Here is a 24,018-nt window from a genome sequence, read left to right on the forward strand (position 1 = left end):
AAGAAATAATTAATCCTGTTGACTGCGAGAAGCGCATGTCACCTTACCTCACCTGCGTCACACAGCCCCCCTTGCCTACTACCTACTTTCTACATACATCTTCCCGTGGCAACCCCTCAAGGCTCCATTATTGTCTCCCACCGGTTGCGTCCCAGGGGAACACATGCAGTGTCACTGCAGACACGGAAGTCTGAACAAGTGGATTGGAAACATTTCCACTCAACCTACCAAGTAGGCCGCCTTATTTTAAAATTAGGTATTGGCCAGGAATCGTCCCCTGCTGTCTCAACCGTGGACACATGGAGAAAGAAGGCGACTCACGCCCTTCCAAGTTGGACCCATCGACCGAGTCTAGACTAGACTGGATTCAGGACACGCAGCCCTGTGGAGGAAGAAGTGGGAGCCTGAGGGTGGCAAAACCAAGGACGGCGGAGTCTTGGCAGTGGGCAGGTTTCCCCGTCTGGCTGCGAAGGCCTGACAACAAATGACACGATGTCTGAGTCTGAGTCTGACTGCTGATGGGATCGAACAATGATGACGGATTGGGATCCCCGTTTACTAACCTCAGGTGTCGAACAATCGACCTACACAGTTGGTACACATCGTCCACCGTACTCGGTGGCTCTCCTCACGTGGAGTGGGCCCATGTTGGAGAATGGACCCTGGTCTTAAGGTACGCGACTACCGACGTCATTCTGGCTCGTAAGCGAACAAAGGACCTCTGAGCGATCATCAAATACGGAGTCGTTGGTGATTAGTGAAAACCCGGGTTGAAGTACAGAAAAGGCGAAAATAAGACCATACGGCATCCTCTACCGGATCCCCTCCGTCCATTCAATCTTCTTCGGCTCGTTGGTACAAGATTTTGGTGTCATTAAAATAAACCAGGCAATTGCGTCGTCATAATGCATACAGACCCGACCGGACCCCAGCCTGTAATCAAAGAAAAGGCACACAAAAGGGGCAAAGAGATAATAGGAAAAAGAAAAAAAAAAGAGTTAAGTCGCGTCAGGCATCATCGTCGTGATCGGCCATCTTTCATGTCATCATTTTAGTACCGGGGTGGAGGCGGAGGACCCTGTCCGTAGCCCTGAGGAGGGTATCCCCGAGGCGCACCGGCGGGACCACCGCTGGGAGGTGCTCCATACCCAGAAGGTGCAGGAGAGCCGGATCCATACCCACCGTAGCTTTGTCCGTAGCCGGGTTGCGGGGCTTGACCCTGGCTGGGAGGGTAGGGTGCCTGCTGACCATATCCGGGACCGGGACTGTACGGCGCGGGTTGGTTGTAACCCGCGGCGGGAGGCTGGTTGTAATATCCTGGCTGGCCCTGACCGGGGGCCGGGATATAACCACCGTACTGGCCGGGCGGAGGTCCGCTGGAGGGAGGAGGGGCGACTGCACCACCGGGGCCGCCAGCGCCACCGGCCGCCTTCTCGTCCTTGGTATCGTATGACGAATCGATGGCACCGAGCATCAATTTAGCGCACTGTGATTGACCATTAGATTTGTCTCACAGAACGAGGGCGGAAGCTACTTACCCAGAGTTCTCGCGTCAGATGGATGGGTGGGTTGGCACGCGACATCTCGTCTTGCTCGACCTCAAAGTCTAAGGCACTCGTTAGTATGGATTCTTCACGAGAAACACCAAGCACACTTACTAGAGGTACAGTCAATCAAGTTGCCGATCTGCGGGTCCTCGTCCAGGCTGGAAAGGAAGTCGCGGGCCTTGGTGTCGTTGCCAACCTGCGAAAACTGGAAGGAAACGGCGCCGCGTCCATAAGGCGTGCGAGAGACCTCGCCGATGGCGTAGCGGATGGAGTTGGCCACGGTGTCGAGAGGTTCGCCGGCGGGTTGGCCGTCCGTGATGGTGATCACCAAGGCGGGCTTCTGCAAGCGGCCAGACCGGGCAGGTCCCACGACCATGGGGTCGAGGACCTTGTTCCTAAGGCCGGTTCCCAGCGGAGTAAGACCTGCGAAGCGGACCCGGGACACGAGCATGTTGACATCGTCGGCGTTGCGGATCCCGTCGCCGTTCTCCATATTGTTCATAAATCGCACGGAAATACCGTCCTCGTCGAAGGTGGACGCGGCCGTCGCGACTATGCCGATGATCTGCCTGAGCTGCTCCTTTCTCACGCCCTTCTCCTCGAATTCGATCGATCCGCTGTCATCCACGTAGAGAATGACGTCGAAAAGAGCAAGCTTGATGATGTCCGTGGCGACCTCCATGGGAACGGCCCATTCGTGCATCAATTTGTTGCATTTGCCGGGGGCATCGCGGGCGAGTGCCTGGACAAGCCGGTCCAATTTATCGGGGGGATAGAAGTGCTCCAGGTTCTTCTCTCGGATGGTCGCAATCAAAAGCTGGCGATAAGCGGCGATCTGCTGGTCGGTGGCAGGGCCTACAGGAGGCGCACCTCCCGGAGCTCCGTATCCGGGGCCGGGAGGACCGCCTTGCGGAGGGCGAACGGGACCGCCGGGGTAAGGTGCATTCTGCGGGGGGTACGGGGGAGCCTATTGATGAACCGAGAGTTAGTAAGGGAATTGCAACGTCATGAAAGATCAAAATGAAATGAACAGGACACGAAAGCTAAAGAAGAGAAAATTGATATAACAAAGGGCCGGTTGGAATCGTGTGTACATTGGAAGAAGGCTGCGGAGGGTATCCCCGAGCTCCATAAGGCTGAGGCTGCACGGGGGATTGGGGAGGCTGTCCGTAGCCTTGGGGCTGCCCGTAACCCTGGGGTTGTCCATAGCCTGAAGGAGGTTGCCCGTAACCTGAAGGAGGCTGTCCATAGCCTGATGGGGGTTGTCCGTAGCCCGGAGGTTGACCATAGCCAGAGCCTTGGGGCGGGCCATATCGAGGATCGGAACCGTACTGGGGAGCGGAAGGGTAGCCCGGCTGCTGCGGCGGGGCCGACCCGTAGGGCGAGGGAGGAAAGGCCGGTGACATGGGCGATTGGGAGGGCGGAGGACCCGAATAACCAGCGGGAGCCGGCGAAGCTGAGGGGACTGGTTTATTTGGCGGCACAGACGGAGGCACGCCGGCGGGAGAATATGCTCGATATTGTGGCTGCTGCTGTGGGGGCGGCGTCGGAGCTACCGGTGACATGGGATGGGGAGACTGAGCTGAATCGGGGCGCGGGGGTGGATATCCCTGATATCCCTGGGGGTTGTAATAAGGTCGCGACATGGTGGCGGGATGTTGTCGAGATCAGCGGGGATACAAAGAAACGACGAAGGAAGTAGCGCCGCTCACGGGTCCAGCCGATATAAGGCGACGATGGTAATGGCCAGGGCGAGGAAAAACCAACAGACGATCCCAGAGTGCTCTTGTCATGCGACGGACGGAAGGAGGGGGGAAGAGGAGGGGGGAGAAGAAAGAGGAAGCAAGGAAAGGTGACGATCGAAGTTGAAAGACCAAGAAAGAAAACAAGAAAAAGAAAAGAAAAAAAATGAAAAAGATTAGTCGAAGCTTACCGAAGGATGATTGCCAGAAGGAGGAGGGGCGCCCGGATAAGCCTGATATTGCTGCGGCTGTGGATGAGTCAAAACAAAGATTTCGATGACGATGGAGGGGCAGTAGGGCAGGCACTACTTACGGTGTATCCACCGGCATTCCCAGGCTGCAGCGCTGAGGGCGGCCCTCCGGGATAGGGAGCGTTGTTCCCACTCATGTTCGCGGGGGGTTGTTGACTACTGGCGATCTTGGAAGCAAACTGGAAATGTCATGCATGCAGATGATCAGTCTCGGTCGAATTCCTCGCAGTGATGGCAGGAATGTGCAGCTTGGCTGGAAGCGGGGCAGAGACAAAGGGAGGTGTGTGCGTGAGAGAGAGAGAGAGGAAGAGAAAGAGTAGACTTACCCCCATGGTGGATAGAGAAAGGAAGGAAGGAAAGAACTGGATGCGAAAGTGTGACAAGAATGGAAGTCCGAAGGTGACGGGAAGATGAGGAAGAAGAAGTAAATAATGATGAAGATGATAAATTATGATGATGGACTTATGCAGAGTGACGAGAGGCGGATCCGTTCGTCATCAGACCCGCCCTAACTAGTCTGATTTTAGCCGCCTTCTTCTCACGCCTTCCACCTTTCCTATTCTTTATTATTCCCGTTATTATCTACGATGTAAACATGATCTATACAGAATACCTCCACGGAGTATATCGCTACAATGCCTCTCTTCCCCGTCCCAAATGAACCTTTTTCGTCGCAGGCATCAAGCAAAGCATAAAGAACAGAATGCCAAATACGAATCATGCACCGCCTCATCTCGCATCATCTGACGACTTCCAACTTAACCTTGAGCTTCATGCGTCATGTCAGCAATTATTCCTCGGAAAATCCATTCTAACTCGCGAAATTCGAACCTTCGAATGAGGGTTCCTTGGATACTACGTCATATCAGATAGACAAACACGAGGGTCAAAGTATATATATGGACGCATCACTCGTCATGGCATCAATAATTCTGGTGAAGGAATCAGCAATATCAATGAAGGTCAGAAAGAATATGATGGACACAGAGAACTAACCGCAGGATGCTCGCTGCACGGTCGGGAGTGGCGTCGATCCAGTTGTATAGCGACACGCATGCAGCGATTCGACATTCCGCTTCTACATCGTCGATCCGGATTAATCGCACGTTCACTGTGTATATCACTCGAATAAAATCTAAATATATCCAAATATATCCGGATCAGTAACAGACACCCAGAAATCAAGCATCAAAGCAATGTCATGCACGGGCGCAGGATCGATATACTTCCCAGTCCCGGCGGCACGGGCGCGAATAGCTTCAACCCTGCGACCAAACCCCCCCTGGTTGGAATCCTTGGCACACGGAGACTTGACATGCAGTTCGTGCAGGTGACATAAATATGACTGCCAGATAACAAAACTCGCCGACCAACAAACCCGTCACCCACGAATCATGGGTTGGATTGCGAATCCATCCACGCCAATTGAAAAGGATGCGATGAACGACTATCGAAGGATGATATCAGACCGCCGCTGATGTCACCCGGATTAGGCAAAGGAATCGATCCCTTGCGTCGAATTCTCCTTCTGTCGAGTTGGCAATTAAACCGTCTATCCCTTTCTTATCTCTGGTTTCTTAATTACCCTCTCGCCCTTCTCTCGGCCCTTTTTCTCGGTCGACTCTAGTCTATACCAGGACACGGAGTATACCAACATGACTCAAAAGCCCCTCACCGTGGGCATTCTTACCACGCAGCCTCTAACCCTGTATCTCCCCATCCTACAATCCCTGCCCTACTATCAAATCGCCATCATCTACGATGTCTCCAACAAAAGCGCCATCTGCCCAAAGGATAAGGCCACCAACGACTCCGCCAACACCACAACGTCCATCGCGCAAGCGTCCTCCCCCGACGCCGTAATCAACCATCCCTCCGTGGACCTAGTCCTCAACTTCATGACCCCTTCTTTGCGCGAGAAATACACCCTCGCCGCCCTGTCGGTCAACAAACACGTTCTCGTCGAAAGCCCCGTCGGCGTCAGTCTACCCAGCGCGCACCGCATCATCGACGCTAAGCGGAAATCCCGGGGTCGAGTCTTCGTCGCCTCGGCGAGACGATACGCCCCTTGCTTCGAGACCTTCAAGACCGAGGTTGCCGGCCTGGAGAGAATTTACTACGCCCGGTGTCGGAACATACAAGGCGGAGTGGCACAACCAGCCCCAGATGTAAATGGACATGGAGAGCCAGACACATCAGCATCATCAACATCAACGACAACCCTAACCGCCAACGACACCGTCCCCTCCTTCCCTCTCGAAGCCACCAACACCTTCCACGCTCTCCTCCAAGAAGCCTTCCTGGGCCAAGACCTCACCACCGAACGCATCCTCCTCTCGCGCCTCCTGACCGGACCCCGTGGCTGTTCCGACCTATCAGTCATGCGGGAAACGCTAGGCACCCCGGACGCGGTATCCAACATTGCAGTCAACGAGCCCTTCTACTCCGCTATCTTCCACTATAGTGGACACGACCAGGACGACCTCCCCAGCACCAGCACCAGCGATCACGGCCCCACCCAAAACCGAACCGCATACATGCTCACCTACGAATACGGAACGGATGCCGTCCCTCGCTGCGACGCCCACCTAGCCGTGTACGGGGACGGCAAGACCGTGACGCTCGAATACGACGGCGCAACGGTGCGAGTAGTCATCGAGACAGCGGACGAGAAAGTCCCCGGGAAGGTGTCGCGTCGTGAAACTTCGAGTTCCATGGAGCAGGCATATGCGGCGGAGTTGGAGGCGTTGTATACGTTCCTCGTGGAGGGGAAGGAGGTCAAGACTACGGTGAAGGACTCGATGGGGGATCTCAGGTTGTTTAGGGAGATTTTTGAACAGTATGACCGACAGTGTGGGACTATTCGGACGCCATTGGGGTAACATGTTCGTGTTTTTCTTTTCTTATTTTCTGTGATCTAAGGGGAGATGGGGTAATGAATATACTTACTATACGTACCTGTTTTTCTACAACAGCGTATATTTCCTATTCGAGGTCCTGCTACTTTAGTATGATATCACGATCGGGTGGACCGTGTAGGGGTGCCGGTTTTAGGAACGCTGTTGAACACAATGGAGGGTTTGATTACAGAGTCGAGGTAAATCATTCCAAATGATGGTCGTAATGGAGGATAGATCTCGGTGCCAGTACATACGATTTGATCAAGGCTACAAGGAATAAGACTCCGTCTTGGGTGCCTATCCATGTTACATGGATTAAACTATACTAACTGGCTGAATAGTAGGTACTCATGCCGGGTGCAATAAACGAGGCGCACAATAGACCTAATTACTTGGCCATTGCTTTGATAAAACTGCAAGGCTCCCATGATCACTCTAAGCCTTTATATGCCTCATCAGGTTCAGCTGGCTGTCTAGCGGCTTACAACTTATCTTGGCTACGAAGAAAAGCGGGGTTGGGGTGGAAAAGAAGCAAATAACTATCTCAGCCTTGCTTCATAGCCTCGCTGTGAAAGGCTTGTGAGCCCTCGAAAGCTGCAAATCGCTTCCTTAATATAGATAGAAACGAAATTTCGCGTCTAGAATACGGGTAAGGTCTCCTTTCTATTTGTCAGGATGCAGGCAGGGATCTCCGCCACCCAGATCGAGGTCTGTCCGTGCCTTTCTTCTCCAGGGAAGGTCACGAACAGGTGGTTCCCTACATCGTATTCGGCATAAGCGGAGTCCCAACATCAGGCTCTGTAACAGGGTTCTGTGTTGCTTGGACACATTCGTGCAGTAGTTCGAGCCACTGGGCAGTGTATCCTTTTATATCCGGTAGTTCTAGATTTAGGAGCTGGAATTTGGTATATACCTACTACAGTCTGCCAACAATCCTTTTGACCATCCACCACAAAAACATGCCTTTGTATTCTTCCCTTGACAGGAGAAGTTGATATTCAACAACAACAACAACGACTACTACTACATCCCTTTGACTGCCAGCCTGAGATACTTTTCCATTTTCTACTTCTGTTTGTCAACTAGCCAAAATGACATCTCCGCAGGATGAGGTTGTCACGGACCAGGATACAGGGCAACACCTGATAGAGCACGAGGAACGTGAAGAGTCCCACCATGGCTCCGAGACCTCAGGGTCTGGGACACAAGAAAACAAGGAAAAGGACCAAATGGAGCGATTCTACTGGCACAGCCTTTGTCTTTGTCTCATTCCACCTTTGGTCGCAGCCTACTTTGTGGTCATCTGGCTGAAATATTTGAGCCGGGACTCCAATCCGGTGAGATATGGATCAACACAAGAGATATGGGTTTATTATTCATGGATCGTCATCTGTGTGTTCGGCATTGGATGGTCAAAGTATGGGCTCGCTGGCGTCGAGCTGGCGATGCTTCAAAGGCGCCAGTTCGGAGCCCCCGACACCGCGACATTGGTCATGCACAGCGGCAATAGCTGGAGTGGTCCAGATGGCTGGCTGAGACTTCTTAACCGTCTGCTCCGGGGCACGCCAGTTCATGTTCACCTCCCGTGGTATGTGCTGGCCTTCTTCAGCGCGCTGCCCTATGTCGCTTTTCCCATTTCCGGACTGTGCATGGAACTGTCTGATGGGTACATCTTCTCAGCTGCTTCTCCCAAGACGATTGGATACAACTCGACACTCTTCAATAACAGACAGTATCTTCAGACTGTCGAACGGGGCAAACGTCGCTGGGAATCAGGATCATCGGGCCAGCTGCCTGGCATTGGGGTCCTGTATACTCCTGATTATCATTCGCGTGACCAGCTCGATGGGCTTGATAGGACCCCAAATAGGTTTCCAGAAAACGAATCGGTCCCGGAGGTTTTTGTTGCACCACAGGCTGAAGTCCCCATTGGTGGTCGTGTCTGGGGATTGAGGGTGGGATATAACTGCTCCGTTGTCGATCACATATCACAATTCACTCTTGTCACGGATAAGAGGCGGGTGTCGAAGCATGCTGAAATGACCGAACAGTCATATGATTCAGTTATCCTTTCCACGAAGTCTAAAGGCTCCGTGTACGTCTATAACAGCAGTTTGATCGATCCTAAACAGTCTTCGAACCTCTTCGCCTACCTTGAGATGGGAATCAGTAACGTAACTGAAGCCCTATTCTATGACGGGACCGAACCGAACACTTTTGACCCCCGGGATATCTCCAAGGCTGATATTCTCGAATTGATTATATGGCAAGTGAGACACGAAAGTAGCTATGAGGAGCAACTACCACCAGATCTTACTTACAACGATACAATCAACGAGCCAGTTTTGGGTGCAGCCCAGCCCATCATCCATCATCCTAACGGAACCATCCAAACGAACTCATCCTTCTTCGACCCCGAATACGGTCCAGATGGACTCGAAGGCTACGCGAACACGGGGGTATACCCGGTCAAATCCGTCGCGCCCCCCATCGGTGTAAGATGTACGCGGTTCTCAGCCCTTGGATACGCAAACCTGGATGCCAGAGCTAGCACCTTCCACAATTTCACCATCGGAGCATATCCCCACTTCGACCTATCTCGAGAAGAGTCACTCGTGCAACGGTTCGGCTTTGCCGCCAACAACATCCTCCTGCGGCAGTATTTCAACATTTACGAATCCATCAGCTCCCCGACTCCCACGACGCATTCGAACTCGGTGGTGTATCGGCGGTTCCTTCAGGCGCGAGAGCTACAGAAGTCTGTCATGTTGGCACACGCCATCGATGCCCTGCAGCTCATGTATGACGGGGTAGATAGTTTCGAGCACGCAACTATCAATCCAGACCTGAGCTCCTCGCGCCCCGGCAAGGTGCTTACCTCGGGTGTTGTGCCCGCGCTATGCCCGGTAGTCTTGTTCTTGGTATGGGCGACAGGATGCCTGTTGCTTGGGTTGAGATATGGGTTTGTTCGACGATGGTCAGATACATTAGACGGATATTATCTGCTCAGCGTTGGGGTCAATGATTGGGCTAATACGGATGCTCGGGTTCGAGGGTAGAATAATCACTTCTGGAGGGCGTGCGGGCGTCATTGATGGGCTCAGAGAGTGGGTTAATACGGCTAATCAGTGGATGAACATCAGATTAATGTGGCTTTGACCAAGGTAGATGGCGATCGGAACGTCTGGCATCCGACATGATAGCTGATTCAGGCTGTCCAGGCCTTCATTTTTTTATTGTTTATATTTATATTATACTCCATATCTGGCGATTTATTAATGCAGGGCGGTAGTAGAATCTGGAATATATCACTAGCCAAATATTCGCCGTGCAATAGCCTCTTTAGCTAAGTGTGGTAACTACCTGAGATATGTAGAAAATCCAGTACGTATGTTTATGTGGCTGGGTATGTCAGTTGCGCTAGTTGCAGTTGCTATAATGATATGGTTCTTTCTACTTGAAGAAACAGACCGAAACAGAAAGTCTCGTGATAAGTGATGTAATGCGTTGCATAATCTAACCATGATCATCATGATGGGATTTTCTTCCTTGTCCGACATTCAAAATAAATAAAGTCTGTACATGAACGAGCCCCGGGGGGAGATGGAAGATTCCACTACCGCTTGCCCTTCTTCTTGTTCTTCTTCGACGCTCCGCCGCCGCCGCCGCCTTGGTTACGCTGCTGACTAGCCGACGCGTTAGCTTCCTCCGTCTTCTCGGTGACCGCGCCGCCCTGGGTTCGCTCGGCGGCGCGCTGCTTGCCCTTCCGGCCACGAGGACGGTAGGAGGATCGGTCGCGCAAAGGGAGCCAGCGCTCCGGGTCGGCCGTCTTGCTGGGGTCGTAGTCCTTGGGGAGACGGGATTTGCGCACACGCTTCGTGACGCGGCCCTGGTGCTGCTTGTCGGCGGCCGAACGCTTCCGGGCGCTGGCGATGGTCGCGGCGGCGGCGGCGGCTGTCGCGGAGGAAGGTGACACGCCGGCGGCTTCGAGGGCTGAGACGTCGATGCCTGAGACTAGGTCGGGGACGGCGGGGAGGCGGTCGACGTGCGACGCGACCTTGTTGTAATCCAGGGTGGCATGGGACGCGACGTAGCCGGCGGAGGCGTAGCGGTCGGACGAGTCCTTCTGGTACAGGTATTGGAAGAGGTCGCTGGCGGTGACGAGGTCCGCGGGGTCCGAGGAGTAGAGGAGCGAGGAGGCGGCGGCGCGTAGGAGGGAGGAGGGCGCGTCGGCCTGGCTGCGCCAGTAGGCGGCGGCTTTGCCGAGCTCGGTGCGGATCTGCACCTTGCGGCCCTCGAGCTTGTAGAGGGAGACGAGGACGCCGAGGAGGCCTGGGTTGAAGCGCACTTCCTTGTCCTGATCCGAGATCGACTCGTCGAGGAGGTGCAGCGATTTCTCGAGGGTGGCGATGGCGGCGGTGGTGTTGCCAGTGCTGACGTAGAGCTGAGCGGCGGTTAGCACCAGTCCAATGTCCTTGGGACGTCGCTCCAGCGCGGGCAGAATGGCTTTCAGAGCCTTGGCGCCCGTCTGGCCGCGGGCGAGGGCGGCAGCGTTAAAGACCGACAGGAGGTTGATGCTGGATTCGGTAGAGGGGTAGGGTGCTTGGGCGCGCGCTTTAGATGTCGATCGGATGATGCCGTCATACTTGTGAACCAGGAGGTCGGCGGCGTTAAAGTTGCTGCTGATTATGTTGTTCTGAAAGTCGAAGAGTCGGTCGTTGCCGGTAGAGACTGGAGTCTCGTGCAGCGCCTTGTAGAGGATGAAGGGGTTGGCGGCCGTGTCCCGGATGAGGGTGACGTTGTTTTCGGCGATCTTCTTGGTCGAAAGCTCGGGGATACTGCATCGAGGTCAGTTGACTGAAGGACGGGGGTGTGGCATGTTCGCGAAAGGCAACATACTCTTTGACCGAGATTTCCTGCAGGACAGACTCGGCTTCCTCCGATTTCCCTTGACGGATCAGTACGTAGAGCTGCTGCACGGAGATCGGCAGCAGTTCCGCGTCTCTGTCCTCCGGCGTGAGGTCTTCTGAAGTTCGGCATAGCTCTGATCGATGATTAGCGACCATGGTCTCACATGGCTAGCGGGGGCACAAACCCTTTGCCCGCTTCAACAGCACTTCTCCTTGACCAAACTCTCCCTTGGCGATGCTCAGACAGGCCGCATTGTAGGTCGTCTCAAAGGCCTCTAGGTCATCTCTCGTCGGACGGTTATGACGGACAGATTCGGAGTATCCTTTCCACTGTAACTGAGCGTCGGCAGCCCAGGCATTGATGCGGAGATCGTTTTCCTCGTTGTCCAAGGCCGACTGGTCCTTGGTCAGGTCTTCGTAGACTTCGGCGGTACGGCGGAATTTTTCTGAACGATAGCTCTAACGGTCGGATCCGCATTAGCACAATCCATGAAGAATAGGTATGTAATTTGGAACCGCCACATACAGCTTGAGCCTCCAAGTGACGAGCACCCCGGCTGTTGGTGATCTTCGAGACGATCTCGATCGCGGCATCCAGCTGTCCGGTCTTGTACAGAGCGTAGGCATATTCCAGAGCCGCGCGCTTCTTCAGAGAATCGCCACCATCTTCAAACACCCGTAGGCAATCGTCGTAGCGGTCGAGCTTCACCAAAGCCACCACCTTGGCATGTTGAGCCTGGACGTCCGACTTGGACTTTGCCAGAGCGGCATTGGCAGACTGGAGGAGTTCATCGTGATCGTCGATGGAGGCGTGCTGCAGCAACGAGCTCAATTTCTGCGTCGCCATGGCGGAGGACAGTCGGAAGCGACGGATCTGCGAGGCGGAAACGGTGCGATCTCCTCGACTCGATGGTGAGCTGGCCGGACTTCGGTGGACTTGTGGGAATGGTGATATTTCCCCATTGGGGAATTCTGCACAGTTGGTCCTAAAAAGTCCCGTACGCTGCCTCCCCTGACCGCCTACCAGATTGATGCCGCACCGGACAAACTATACGGAACATTCAGGAGACTTGGATCTACAGATACCGAAAGTTATCGGTGGACCAGTGCTCCGATAGCTGACGTTTACCTCCATGGAGGACACTCCGGAGAGAGGAAAATTAGTCTTTACTTCGGGGTCACGAGGCAATTACAAATTCTGGTCGAATTCTCAGTTCTGCTCGCCTCATGTTCGGTAAGCGGTAAGGAACGGCAGTACCTGGCTGAGCACAGACTGCCATCATTATTGTTGTGATTCAAGACGATCATAATAATGGATAGATAGGATTTATGAACACCAAGAGTTATGTTGTACACAGTATGTACAATCTACAGTGTATCTAACTATCTGGTTAGTACCTGAGCAGTTATATTGCTGATGGGGCCATTCGAGATAGTGCATATCTCGTGAGAGATTGCCCCGTACGGACATTGCCAGTTCGGCTTAGCCACAGCAGTAGTCGACGGTGGCTGCTTGGCCTCCGGGGCCATCTTGGCCAGAGTGTCGGCACCGACCGATAATATTGCAGTGATCCCTTGGGACATGTTGGGCGAGGTGGAGGGTAAGACCGCCCCTGATCAGGCGAACAGACATTCATCCGGGGAGCGGAGAAAAAGCGAGATGGTTCTCGAGTCTAGATGTCCGTTCGCGGCGGAGTCAAGGAGGGTGACATGAGAGTTGAGAGTTGAGACCTTGCTGCAACCCCCTAGATTGGGCCCTTGGGGCTATCTTTAGCATCGTCGGTTTTGGACGACTCACTTGGTGGCTTTGGGTCGAGAAGCATCTATTGTTGTTAGTGGTCAAGACTCAAATGAGCAGAATAATGAACTGATCTGTACGAGAATCCTGAAGATACTCTACTCTGTAAGGACTGTAGTGAAGTATAGTTATTCTACCGAATAGATACTTGTGCTCAGAGTATAGTTGGTTGTACCTGGAAAAGACCCTGAAGCGCGGATGACATAACCACCGCTGACTAAGATCCCGCCGCTTTGTTCGACTGTTCGTCTTTCTTCTTTCTTCCCTCTTTGTTTCTTTGATGCTTCAAACCTTGAGGCACTCTATTTATATCCATGTGCAAGACATGCATCGGCATGCTGCGTACAACGATGGTCTGGATGATGCTCCGTATGCTCTCCATCGTACAACGGTCACTCGCAAACCGCCACTCTACTCCGTGTAGTGTGCTAGTCTCCAAGTCCACACTAATTACCCGCCAAGTGCCTCGCCTGCGACCGTCGTCATCATCCCGTGTGGCCCCCGCCGACCAGCGATCGCCTCCGTGGAATGTCGTCCGCGCGTCTTGGGTGGATGTCTCGGCATCGTCTCTACAGCGTCGCTGGCTCGACTCTGATTGATTCATCCTCCCCCCAAACCACCTGCATGCGGTGCCAATGTCGTCCCGGATGCGATAGGTAGGGCTGGTGCAAACGGCCACCACCCACACGCTGTAACACCCACACCACGCAGAACTCCCCCCCTTCGGACGACAAGACAGTCAATAATTCGCAGGGACCCCTAAATAGATCATCTTATTCTCCTATTCTTGGTCCGGATCCACACAGCCGATCTTACCCCTGTGTGTAAAACTGTCGTTGGCCTGGCTTAGTTGCATGCTGTCGGAATAGCAGGTGCGGTCCTCTCCCAGGACGCCCTCTCATTCGGCCCTCATCTCCATCTTCTCCTCCGGAGGGCCCAGAAAATCCTGTCCCATGGTCGATCCTTAGCTCTTCTCCGCCTGCTTTGTCGTCAGTTTTCTTCTGTTCTGCCCGCCAGAAATCCGGAATTCAGAGTGCTGGCTCACCCAGCCATGGTTCTGGGTCCCTTTTGATCGCTGTCTTTCTTCGTTCCTTTGGTCCAACCACTGACATTATCACCTGCTCGTTTGCCATATCGATCATCGGGTTTATTTTATTTTATTTATTTTTTGGGGTGTTATTATTCCCCTCTCTCCCCTTTGCCGTCCGCCGCCGCCATCCCGATTCCGTACTTTCCCTCACAAGTTTCGGTTTCAAGGGTCCCGATTTTTTTTTTTAATCGTCTTTTTTCTCTCACGCCTCGCCCGTCCTGGCCCTTCCTCTTTCCACTTCTACTTTCTTTCTCTACTTTACCTCCCCTCTTACTCGTACACACAACCTCCACCGTCATACCTCACGTCTCCCTCTTCGTTTCTTCCCACCGCTTTCTGGACCGCACTACTTGCTCATCCTTTCCCCGCCGTCCTACACGGGGGACCGATGTGCATATGATCTTCTAGTCTCTTGGCTTATACCTGTTCTCTCTCTTTCTTTCCGATACAGAACATATCACTCCGCCTCCGATGTACTTGAAAGGGGAGAAACCCCGACCCAGAGGGGCGTCGTGGGTATGGAAGAAGAAATTGATGCGCTTCGTCGTCGCCGTCTGCTTGGTGGGTGGCTTCACTTTCCTGCTGTGGCCTCACCTCGGCAGGGAGCAGGTGGTGATGCAAGATCCGGTTTCCAACATTACCGTTACCTCGGGCGTTCACTGTGAGCCCGACTTCGATCTCCTCCGTCGTCTCGATATCAAGAAACTTTCCGGCTACGTGAAGCGCGAGATCGTGGCTACGCCGACCTCTGAAACGTTACCGATCAGACAACATCTCGACAAACCTCTGTTTGAACCAATCGAGAGCCCCAATCCCATCTCGACTCCGCAATCGCAGGACGGTTGCTTGATCCCGCAGCCGGTCTCTTTACGGGTTCCCAAGCCTCCCGTCAAGGTGGACGCCTCGCATATCGACTTCGGTGTGGCGACGACGTTGGGTCGGTTGAATGACTCGATAGACGCATTTTCCCACTGGGCTGGCTACACTCAAACTCGCATCTTCGCTCTCATTGAGTCGGATAAGAAGGAGCGGATCAAGGAGGTCCAGATGAAGGCAGATGCAATGGGGATCAATTTGTTTGTGACGGAATCGAATGAAGAATATCAACGCCGATACTTCTCACTGGTCTCCCATCTGGCACAGAACATGCAGCGGAAGACACAATGGTCCGTCGTGATTGATGATGATACGTTTTTCTTGTCGATGACGGAGCTGGTGAAGGCGCTCGGCGAGTACGACGCACGTCAGCCCATGTACGTTGGTGGCCTGTCAGAGAGTATCCCGCAGGTGGGCAACTTTGGTCTGATGGGATTTGGAGGCGCCGGCGTCTTCATGTCTCGGCCTCTTATTCAACAAATCAGCGAGCCGGTCATATACAATGACTGCATAAACACCCCCCATACTGGCGACCGGAAGATTTCTCTGTGCATCTACCAAAACACTCCGACGCGGCTGACCATAAATCACCGCCTGCACCAACTCGACATGACGGACGACGTGTCCGGCTTCTTCGAGGCGATGCGCCCGCCGCCCCTATCTGTCCACCACTGGAAGTCATGGTTCCATGCCGACATGGCCAAGCTTAGCGTGGTCGGCGAGCTATGCGGCGATGACTGTCTTCTGCGACAGTTCAAATTTGGAGATGGATGGGTTCTGACCAACGGTTTCTCTGTGGTGAAATACAGCACGGACATTGATCCTAACGATCCTTCCATGGAGCTGACCTGGGGTGGTCCCGTCGAACAGTACCTTCACGAGCTTGGACCATTGCGTCTCAAGGACAATGATAAGTTCAGTTATTCGATGGTAGACTCTGTACTGGACGGAGACACGGTACGACAGTACTACGTCCACCGTGACGCCGAAAAGGGCGATCAGCTCTTAGAATTGATCTGGCGAGCTTGAGTGAGGATTGGGATGTTTCCCCGCGTCTAACTCATAAACCTCCGGGTGGTTTGCCTATTTCCCACACATCCCGCCTTTACATATCCACGCCCCCCACACCCCTCTACGCCTTCCCATCTCCCATAAAAGGGACTGATCGACAGCAAATTCGACGTCCCCAGGGAAGATCGCATATACATCGAATTCTGCCCTTGCCTATAGATGGAAAGAGATCCCGCTCTCTTCGGAACACCTTACGCGGTCTAATTGTCATGGCGTATAGATTATGATTTGGCTTTTTCATTTCTCATTCGAAAAGCTCTGATGATTTTTTCACTGGTGCGATGTCAACCAAAAATGAGTTGAGAATCTTGTTTGGAGATATCCACCATGTCACCCGAGAGCTTTCCCATGCCCCAGCAACGGTATCTGGGTGCTTTGTACAGTGAAACACTTGGTGATTACTAGCTCGCTTTGGATGCAACATGCAAGAGCAAAACGGATTGATTGTTCATACTTTTATTTTGGAAGCTTCTGCTTATTATTTTCGGTTTGATCTGGAATCAGTTGGTTAACATGTTTATTTACTTTTCTTTTGGTGTCATGTACATTAAATACCCTTCAGTCAATTCTATTCATTTATATCATCATTGCATACATTAACTAGAGTAAAGACTGGCTATATATCATATGTCGACTCCATCCATCATTCATGCATGTTTTTTCTCCGTTTATATACAGATCGCAAAACCTGAGAGGTATGTATGTACTAAACTCGAGCGGAAGGGAAAATCATAAACATAACGATCACAACATCACAATGTGAGCACCCATAGATACCCAAGATGTACACCGTAAGTAGTACTCCATACGACGAGCCCGTTACCATGCAAAATACCCACCCCACACTTCACCCGGGCAGCCACCAAATAAACACAATGACATCATCCTGCATATCCAGCCACCGACTGACAGACAGCCCCAGCGCTCGGACCAAGCCCAGCCGACTCGAAGCGAGTCAGTCCAATAATCAATTAGACTGTCACGCGGCGGGCGAGCAGGCTAAGTGAATAAACTCGCTCGTCGGAATGTCATTTCTGCAGGGATCGTCGATGACGACATTATCTGAGACACCGGGTCCGGGCCCACCACTGGTATTGCCGAGCGACGCTGCCCCTCCTCTGCCGAGTCTTCTTCTGCTGAGTCTTCTGAGATGATCCGGGGCTCGCGGAGGTCGTCCCAGCTTGTGTCGCTAGTTGGCCAGGGGATTGGGAGTTCATCGGTTGAGGTTGACGATGAAGAGGTGGTTGTGGTGGAGGATGAGGAAGAAGAAGAGGAGTTGGAGGTAGTTGATGCGGGAGGGGGAGGAGGGGCAGTAACGACAGCGGATGGTCCAGCGGTGTCTGTGATAGCGGGAGGGAGAAGATTGAGATTGGGATTACTACCGCTGATACTGATAGAGGAGGACAGCGGGAACTCGAAGCCTAAGATGCCCTTGCATCGTTGCAGAAGGGCGGGAAAGAGGTAGGATTCGGAGCCGCGAATGCGCGCGAGAGTGTTGAGAATGCCCCAGAGGAGATCGCGCGGGTCGACGGCGGATTCGGCCAGGCGTTGCGCGGCTTTGGTGTTGAGGGAGCGAGAGACGTCGGCGACGGAGGTGCCAAGGTCGAAGAGTTTTTGTTCCTGGAGGGAGGGGGTGTTAATTTGATGGATTTGAGGCTCGACTTTTGACTTTTGATATTTCGCTTCTTTTTCTTCGGTTTCTTGTTTTTTGTTTTGAAAACCAGGGAAGGGAAGGTCATGCTTACCATTCCGATACCGTGCGCATCCACGGCGCCTTGCGATGCAGCGCTGATGACGCCCATCACGGCCTTTCCGACCAGCACGGGTAGATGAAATGGGAGGACGGTTTCGTCGCGGGAGCCGGGCTGCGTAGCGCGCGTCATGGATAGTTTCCACATCATGGCTTGCAGCCACTGCTGCGTGATGAGAATATCGACTTTCTGGATCTCCGAGACCCCGTCAAGAGACACAGATTTGCACAGGCTGGATTGGATGGATGAGGTCGGGGGCATTTCGAAGATGCCGTCGCCGCCCCCGGCGGAGACCCAGTCGTACAGGTTCACGGTAAGTTTTTCGAAGATACTGATGAGGTTGATGAAGCCGTAGGCGAGGATGGGGTCGTTGGAAGAGAGGACTTGGGGCTTGTGGATGGAATTGCGTAACATGACGGGCTTTGCTTGTTGCAGGGCATAGCCGCTGAAAGATTCATTGGGTTAGAAGTTTGGTTACAGAGGGGAAGGTCTGCAATATCAGGGCCTACCGTTCTGTCACAAAGAGCAGCCAGAAGATGCGCCGTTTTTCTTCGGCGTCTTCGGTGCTCATTTCGGAATATGTGGACTCGCGATGGAGACCTAGCGTGAACACCATGGAGGTCGCCTGGCAGAGGTAGAACCAGGCGTGGTCCTGTTTGTCCAGATTGCCGTATGCTGCGAAGAGAAAGAAGGATGTAAGTAGGCTCTCGATGCTCATTTCATCGACCAAGTCGCAGTCTTTCCGCGCGCGCACGGCTTCGGCTAGTAATTCCTCCCCGGACATGATCGAATGGCCGTCGACACTGGCCTGCGGATGCGGAGGATTGGATGCCGACATGGCACCGTCGAGCTTTAGCTGAATGTGGGTGAGTGCACAGAGCGAGGCTAGAAATGCATATCGTTGGGAAGACAACTGCTCGGGCTGGTGGCAGTCCTGCTGCAGCCGTTCCCGCCGCACCACCGGCATGATTGGAAATAGGTACTTCAAGAACACGTTGACGTGCGCCAGCAGAACCGGTGCTGAGAGCCGACGTGCCGACGAAAACACGGCGGCAATCAGGGATTCTGACAGCGAGTTTGTCGAGTCGGGGGAGGAGACCAACTCTGGGGGTGGCAGTCCCATACTCGAATCCGACAGCTCAGCCGTTATACATTGGGCGTCGGGTACCGTGAACGGTGGCGATATCGGGGACCCCGGACCCGGTACTGCATAGACCCCAGACTCAGAGGGCCACTCGGTATCGAGTGAATGCTTCTGCGGAACACAGCGGAGGTCATCTCGGCGGCGCGATACCAGGGGATGGATAGGCGCCAGAGGATAGAGCGTGCGGAATTTGGGCCCCTTTCGACGCAAAACATCACTGTAAGAGCAGGAGAGAAGCAGACGTTGACACTTGTCGCATGGCAACTCTCGGGAGCATTTGATCTTGCGGCGACGACAATTGTCGCAGGCCTGCTTGAAAGATTTCCGGCTCGGAGATGGCTGGGAGTCCATTGGCGAAGTCGACTCCGGGGAAGGAATTCGAGGTGGGTCAGAGAATCACGACAGGGGAAGAGGATTTAGGACTCGTTACACTCCATAACCGATGGAGAAGCTGTTGAACGTAAGCGACAGGCCATTCCCATTGACGAGGGATGTGGAAATGAAAAGTCCAAAAGAAAAAAAAAGGGACGGGAAAGGAAGGAAATCCGGGGAAGTCGGCGGGGAGGATGCCTGGAATTGCAGGCTGCAAGAGCCCCCGCATGGGCTGTCCCGATGGGGCTTAGCGTGCGGCCGGTGGATCTTTGGCTTCTTCACTTTTTTGCCCTTCGTCTCCCTCCTTTTCCACATTCCCCTCGTTCCCACTCTGGCTGGTCTCTCTATTGCAAGGACCGGGTTGATCACGGCGTCATTGTTCTCGGGTTCCAGGGTAGTCACTAGGTGTCCAGGAAGGGAAAAATGACCGTCAGGGGAGAATCCGTTGCAGGCCGATGCGGCATTTTCCAGATCTCCACCCCTGCATGACCGTGCCAACACGAGGCAAATTGCTTGACATGTGCAAATCTCGGGTCAGACCATGCTGGGCTGATTGGTGCATGGGCTCCTCCTTGGTCCTGGCAATATGAACTTCGGGAAGCCGATATTATCAAGGTAGTAGATGGGTCGAGGGTGGTAAGACCGAGACATGGGAGACCGGGTTTAATAGTATGCGCGCACTAAAGAATCGATCCAAGGTCGGGACTGGGCAGCAGCGGTGACTGGGGGCACTTGAGTTGAATTGTTCAGGGCATTCCTTCTCCAGTTTCCCCACACTCTGCATGCATTTCGAGACTCTGAGCATGATAACGAATCTCACCGAGATATTCTTCCGGCAAGGCGTTGACGGCCTGAGTGCCTGACGAAGTGTCTGCCTCAGGCCAACAGCCAATCGGGCATTTGTCGGACGACGGACCAATCAGTCAGATGATCGGCAGATGGACAGGCACCTTTCCTCACTCCTAAGGGTACTCTACCCTGGTCGACAATCCCTGTCGGCCTCTACAGACATCCTCGCTTATAATGCTGGCCTGATTACCCCACTCGGCCCGACATCGTCGACGCTCGTTGGTGTCTCCCCTCCTGGGTCCATCCCTTGCGTCCGGGAATTCAACGGAGCAATCGAGCCTCTTCTTGCCTCTGGGGCGAGATGGTGGCACAGATGGAGTCTTCGCACTCAATGACCCCTCACAGTATTTCCCCGGAGAACCGGTTGGCAATCTCATATAAAGCACGGCCGATGCGAGAGGGTAGCGGCGCTTTCTTCTGAACCAACCACGGAGCCGTCGGCTAGCTAGTAGTTGTCTTTCCCTCATCCTTTCGCCATGGTCCATTTCACGGCCCTCTTGGCCGGTGCCTGGCTGTTCCCAGTGGCGTATGGGGCGAGTCACTCGCTAGCCTCGAGCACCACGCCTCCGCGTTCCCAGTTTACGATCCCGGCATCAGCCGACGTGGGTGCCCAGTTGATCGCCAACGTAGACGACCCCCAAGCTGTCAATGCACAGTCCGTCTGCCCTGGCTACAAGGCATCCAACGTGAAACACACCGTGGATGGCTTCACGGCAGATCTGAAACTGTCCGGGAAGCCATGCAATGTGTACGGGACGGATGTCGACTTGTTGACCTTGACGGTGGAGTACCAGGCAAAGGATCGCCTGAACATCCAGATTGTCCCTTCGCATGTCGACTCCTCGAATGCGTCTTGGTATCACCTGTCCGAAGACACGGTTCCCAGGCCTAAGGTCTCTCCAAATGCCTCGATCCCTCAAAGTGACATTTTTGTCTCGTGGTCCAATGAACCCTCGTTCAATTTCAAGGTGATCCGCAAAGCCACCGGCGATGCCCTTTTCGACACTGAAGGGTCGGTGCTGGTGTATGAGGATCAATTCATTGAGTTCGTCACCTCGCTGCCCGAGGACTACAACCTGTACGGCCTCGGCGAGCGGATGAGCCAGCTTCGGCTCCTGAAGAACGCCAACCTCACCATGTATGCGGCGGATATTGCGGACCCGATCGACAGGTATGTTTCCCGTTGTTGCCATCCCGGCCGTAACTCACAGGATGCAGCAACATCTATGGCCAGCACCCGTTCTATTTGGACACGAGATATTACAAGGCAAATGAGCAATATGGCCCGCACTCTCGGGCGCGGAGTAGCGAGATCGACCCGTCGCAAGAATACGTATCCTATTCCCATGGTGTTTTCTTGAGGAACGCTCATGGACAAGAGGTTCTACTGCGGTCCGAAAAGTTGATCTGGCGGACATTGGGTGGCAGCGTTGATCTGACCTTCTATGCCGGGCCGACCCAGGCGGATGTGACCAAGCAGTATCAGATTAGCACGGTCGGATTGCCAGCCATGCAGCAGTACAACACTCTCGGTTTCCACCAGTGTCGCTGGGGCTACAACAACTGGACGGAGTTTGAAGAGGTAGTTGCCAATTTCGAAAAATTCGAGATCCCCCTAGAATACGTCTGGTAGGTGCTGGATCGTCGCGTTTGGACTTGGCCATTTTCTGATATACTTAGGGCGGACATTGATTACATGCATGGATATCGCAATTTCGATAACGACAAGCATCGCTTTTCTTACGAAGAAGGCGAGAAGTTCCTGAGCAAACTACACGATGGAGGACGTCGCTGGGTGCCGATTGTGGATGCGGCGCTTTATATTCCCAACCCGGAAAACGCATCGGACGCGTGAGTGCCTCCGTCCCTTGATAAGACTTTTGCTAATAGCTATCAAGATATGAAACGTACACTCGAGGAGATGCCGACGATGTCTTCCTCAAGAACCCCGATGGCAGTCTCTACATCGGAGCCGTCTGGCCTGGGTACACGGTCTACCCCGACTGGCATCATCCCAAGGCCGTTGAGTACTGGGCCAATGAACTGTTGATCTGGTGGAAGAAACTGGCCTATGACGGCGTCTGGTATGACATGGCTGAGGTGTCTTCCTTCTGCGTGGGAAGCTGCGGCACTGGCAACCTGACCCTGAATCCCGCCCATCCTCCTTTCTCACTGCCAGGTGAGCCCGGGAACGTGGTCTTTGATTATCCGGAGGGCTTCAATATCACGAATGCGACGGAAGCAGCGTCAGCATCTGCCGGTGCGTCCAGCCAGGCCGCTGCAGGAGGATCTGGGTCGCCCACAAAAACATCGTATCTGCGAACAACCCCCACTGCGGGTGCCCGCGACGTCGACCACCCTCCCTACGTGATCAACCATGTCCAAGCCGGACACGACCTCGCGGTCCATGCTGTGGCTCCCAACGCAACCCACGCGGATGGCGTTGAGGAATATGACGTGCATAGTCTTTACGGCCACCAGGGCCTCAACGCCACTTACCAGGGGCTGCTCAAGGTCTGGCCGGAAAAGCGTCCCTTCATCATCGGTCGATCCACCTTTGCAGGCTCGGGGAAGTGGGCTGGACACTGGGGCGGCGACAACTTCTCCAAATGGGGATCGATGTACTTTTCCATCTCGCAGGCCCTTTCTTTCTCTCTGTTCGGCATCCCCATGTTCGGGGTTGACACCTGCGGGTTCAACGGAAACAGTGCCGAGGAGCTCTGCAACCGCTGGATGCAGTTGTCCGCCTTCTTCCCCTTCTACCGCAACCACAACGTGCTGTCCGCCATCCCCCAGGAGCCATACCGCTGGGCCTCGGTGATCGACGCCTCCAAAGCCGCGATGAAGATCCGGTACTCGATCCTGCCCTACTTCTACACACTGTTCCATCTCGCCCACACCACCGGATCGACGGTCATGCGCGCCCTGGCCTGGGAGTTCCCACACGACCCCAGCCTTGCCGCCATCGACACGCAGTTCCTCGTCGGCCCATCCGTCATGGTCGTCCCCGTTCTGGAACCGCAGGTCGACACGGTCAAGGGCGTGTTCCCGGGCGTCGGACACGGCGAGGTCTGGTACGACTGGTACACGCAACAGGCCGTGGACGCCCAACCCGGCGTTAACACCACCATCCCGGCGCCGTTGGGCCACATCCCCGTTTTCATCCGCGGCGGCAGCGTTCTGCCCATGCAGGAGCCTGCTCTGACGACCCGGGACGCGCGCCAAACGCCCTGGTCTCTCCTGGCGTCGCTGAGCACCAAGGGTACCGCGTCGGGCCAACTGTACCTGGACGACGGCGAGAGCATCCATCCGACGGATACGCTGTCCGTGGACTTTGTAGCCACTGGATCGAGCCTCCGGGCGTCGGCACGTGGGACGTGGACCGAGAAGAACGCGCTCGCCAACGTGACTATTCTCGGCGTGCAGGAGAAGCCAGGCGATGTCAGCTTCAATGGCAAGAAGATTGCCGATGGGTCGGTTCAGTACAATGCCAGCTCGAAGGCTTTGCATGTGGGAGGACTACAGAAGTTGACTGCGAAGGGGGCGTGGAGCAGAGATTGGGTTCTGGAGTGGTGAACGTAATGTTTGTATTTGGAACATTCTGATAAATGACAAGTATGATGCCTCCTCCCTTACTGATCATGATTCATAAACCCGACAATCTGCCTGTAGTACAAAGTCTGCTGCCCTACCGAAACATACATATCTCTTTCTCCC

The 24,018-nt window shown here is 54.0% G+C and overlaps 9 protein-coding genes across 9 annotated transcripts; 4 read left to right on the forward strand and 5 right to left on the reverse strand.

The window, feature by feature from the left end:
- Positions 1 to 1,051: 1,051 nt before the first annotated feature.
- rfeF (putative transcription factor RfeF) lies at positions 1,052 to 3,193 on the reverse strand (the record flags this gene model as incomplete). Its single annotated transcript, XM_046087713.1, has 4 exons — positions 1,052 to 1,486; positions 1,539 to 1,606; positions 1,659 to 2,514; positions 2,642 to 3,193. 4 exons carry the CDS (start codon positions 3,191 to 3,193, stop codon positions 1,052 to 1,054), a joined length of 1,911 nt encoding a protein of 636 aa, XP_045943681.1.
- Positions 3,194 to 5,195: 2,002 nt separating this feature from the next.
- Positions 5,196 to 6,422, forward strand: LDX57_006025 (Gfo/Idh/MocA family protein; the record flags this gene model as incomplete). Its single annotated transcript, XM_046087714.1, has 1 exon — positions 5,196 to 6,422. The coding sequence occupies one exon, from the start codon at positions 5,196 to 5,198 to the stop codon at positions 6,420 to 6,422; it is 1,227 nt and encodes a 408-aa protein (XP_045943682.1).
- A 1,017-nt stretch (positions 6,423 to 7,439) lies between these two features.
- LDX57_006026 (uncharacterized protein) lies at positions 7,440 to 9,948 on the forward strand. The gene has a single exon (XM_046087715.1). The coding sequence runs from the start codon at positions 7,532 to 7,534 to the stop codon at positions 9,497 to 9,499; it is 1,968 nt and encodes a 655-aa protein (XP_045943683.1). The 5' UTR covers positions 7,440 to 7,531; the 3' UTR covers positions 9,500 to 9,948.
- Positions 9,949 to 10,056: 108 nt separating this feature from the next.
- On the reverse strand, positions 10,057 to 11,506 carry srp72_1 (Signal recognition particle subunit SRP72; the record flags this gene model as incomplete). Its single annotated transcript, XM_046087716.1, has 2 exons — positions 10,057 to 11,278; positions 11,340 to 11,506. The coding sequence occupies 2 exons, from the start codon at positions 11,504 to 11,506 to the stop codon at positions 10,057 to 10,059; spliced, it is 1,389 nt and encodes a 462-aa protein (XP_045943684.1).
- Positions 11,507 to 11,648: 142 nt separating this feature from the next.
- Positions 11,649 to 12,197, reverse strand: srp72_2 (Signal recognition particle subunit SRP72; the record flags this gene model as incomplete). The annotated part of the gene is made up of 1 exon (XM_046087717.1): positions 11,649 to 12,197. One exon carries the CDS (start codon positions 12,195 to 12,197, stop codon positions 11,649 to 11,651), a length of 549 nt encoding a protein of 182 aa, XP_045943685.1.
- Positions 12,198 to 13,365: 1,168 nt separating this feature from the next.
- On the reverse strand, positions 13,366 to 13,752 carry LDX57_006029 (uncharacterized protein; the record flags this gene model as incomplete). The annotated part of the gene is made up of 1 exon (XM_046087718.1): positions 13,366 to 13,752. The coding sequence occupies one exon, from the start codon at positions 13,750 to 13,752 to the stop codon at positions 13,366 to 13,368; it is 387 nt and encodes a 128-aa protein (XP_045943686.1).
- Positions 13,753 to 14,709: 957 nt separating this feature from the next.
- Positions 14,710 to 16,143, forward strand: LDX57_006030 (glycosyltransferase family 31 protein; the record flags this gene model as incomplete). Its single annotated transcript, XM_046087719.1, has 1 exon — positions 14,710 to 16,143. One exon carries the CDS (start codon positions 14,710 to 14,712, stop codon positions 16,141 to 16,143), a length of 1,434 nt encoding a protein of 477 aa, XP_045943687.1.
- Positions 16,144 to 16,782: 639 nt separating this feature from the next.
- Positions 16,783 to 19,553, reverse strand: LDX57_006031 (putative C6 transcription factor (AmyR)). The gene is made up of 3 exons (XM_046087720.1): positions 18,446 to 19,553; positions 17,931 to 18,381; positions 16,783 to 17,805 (listed from the first exon to the last, which is right to left on the reverse strand). The coding sequence occupies exons 1-3, from the start codon at positions 19,429 to 19,431 to the stop codon at positions 17,185 to 17,187; spliced, it is 2,058 nt and encodes a 685-aa protein (XP_045943688.1). The 5' UTR covers positions 19,432 to 19,553; the 3' UTR covers positions 16,783 to 17,184.
- Positions 19,554 to 20,364: 811 nt separating this feature from the next.
- Positions 20,365 to 23,933, forward strand: LDX57_006032 (glycoside hydrolase family 31 protein). The gene is made up of 4 exons (XM_046087721.1): positions 20,365 to 21,472; positions 21,520 to 21,930; positions 21,982 to 22,152; positions 22,200 to 23,933. Exons 1-4 carry the CDS (start codon positions 20,778 to 20,780, stop codon positions 23,875 to 23,877), a joined length of 2,955 nt encoding a protein of 984 aa, XP_045943689.1. The 5' UTR covers positions 20,365 to 20,777; the 3' UTR covers positions 23,878 to 23,933.
- Positions 23,934 to 24,018: the final 85 nt, after the last annotated feature.

The sequence above is a fragment of the Aspergillus melleus genome (genome assembly GCF_016097325.1).
Source record: "Aspergillus melleus strain CBS 546.65 chromosome Unknown contig3, whole genome shotgun sequence".
Lineage (NCBI taxonomy): Eukaryota > Fungi > Ascomycota > Eurotiomycetes > Eurotiales > Aspergillaceae > Aspergillus > Aspergillus melleus.

What these genes read in the sequence shown, in the direction of transcription:
- LDX57_006026 (XM_046087715.1), top strand. Translation starts at nt 7,532, where the DNA reads ATGACATCTCCGCAGGATGAGGTTGTCACGGACCAGGATACAGGGCAA.
- LDX57_006031 (XM_046087720.1), bottom strand. Translation starts at nt 19,431, where the DNA reads ATGGACTCCCAGCCATCTCCGAGCCGGAAATCTTTCAAGCAGGCCTGC. An exon ending in CTGCTCTTTGTGACAGAACG is followed by an intron (nt 18,382 to 18,445) that starts GTAGGCCCTGAT and finishes TGAATCTTTCAG; the next exon opens with CGGCTATGCCCTGCAACAAG. An exon ending in ATGCGCACGGTATCGGAATG is followed by an intron (nt 17,806 to 17,930) that starts GTAAGCATGACC and finishes CCCTCCCTCCAG; the next exon opens with GAACAAAAACTCTTCGACCT.
- LDX57_006032 (XM_046087721.1), top strand. Translation starts at nt 20,778, where the DNA reads ATGGTCCATTTCACGGCCCTCTTGGCCGGTGCCTGGCTGTTCCCAGTG. An exon ending in ATTGCGGACCCGATCGACAG is followed by an intron (nt 21,473 to 21,519) that starts GTATGTTTCCCG and finishes CACAGGATGCAG; the next exon opens with CAACATCTATGGCCAGCACC. An exon ending in CCGGAAAACGCATCGGACGC is followed by an intron (nt 22,153 to 22,199) that starts GTGAGTGCCTCC and finishes ATAGCTATCAAG; the next exon opens with ATATGAAACGTACACTCGAG.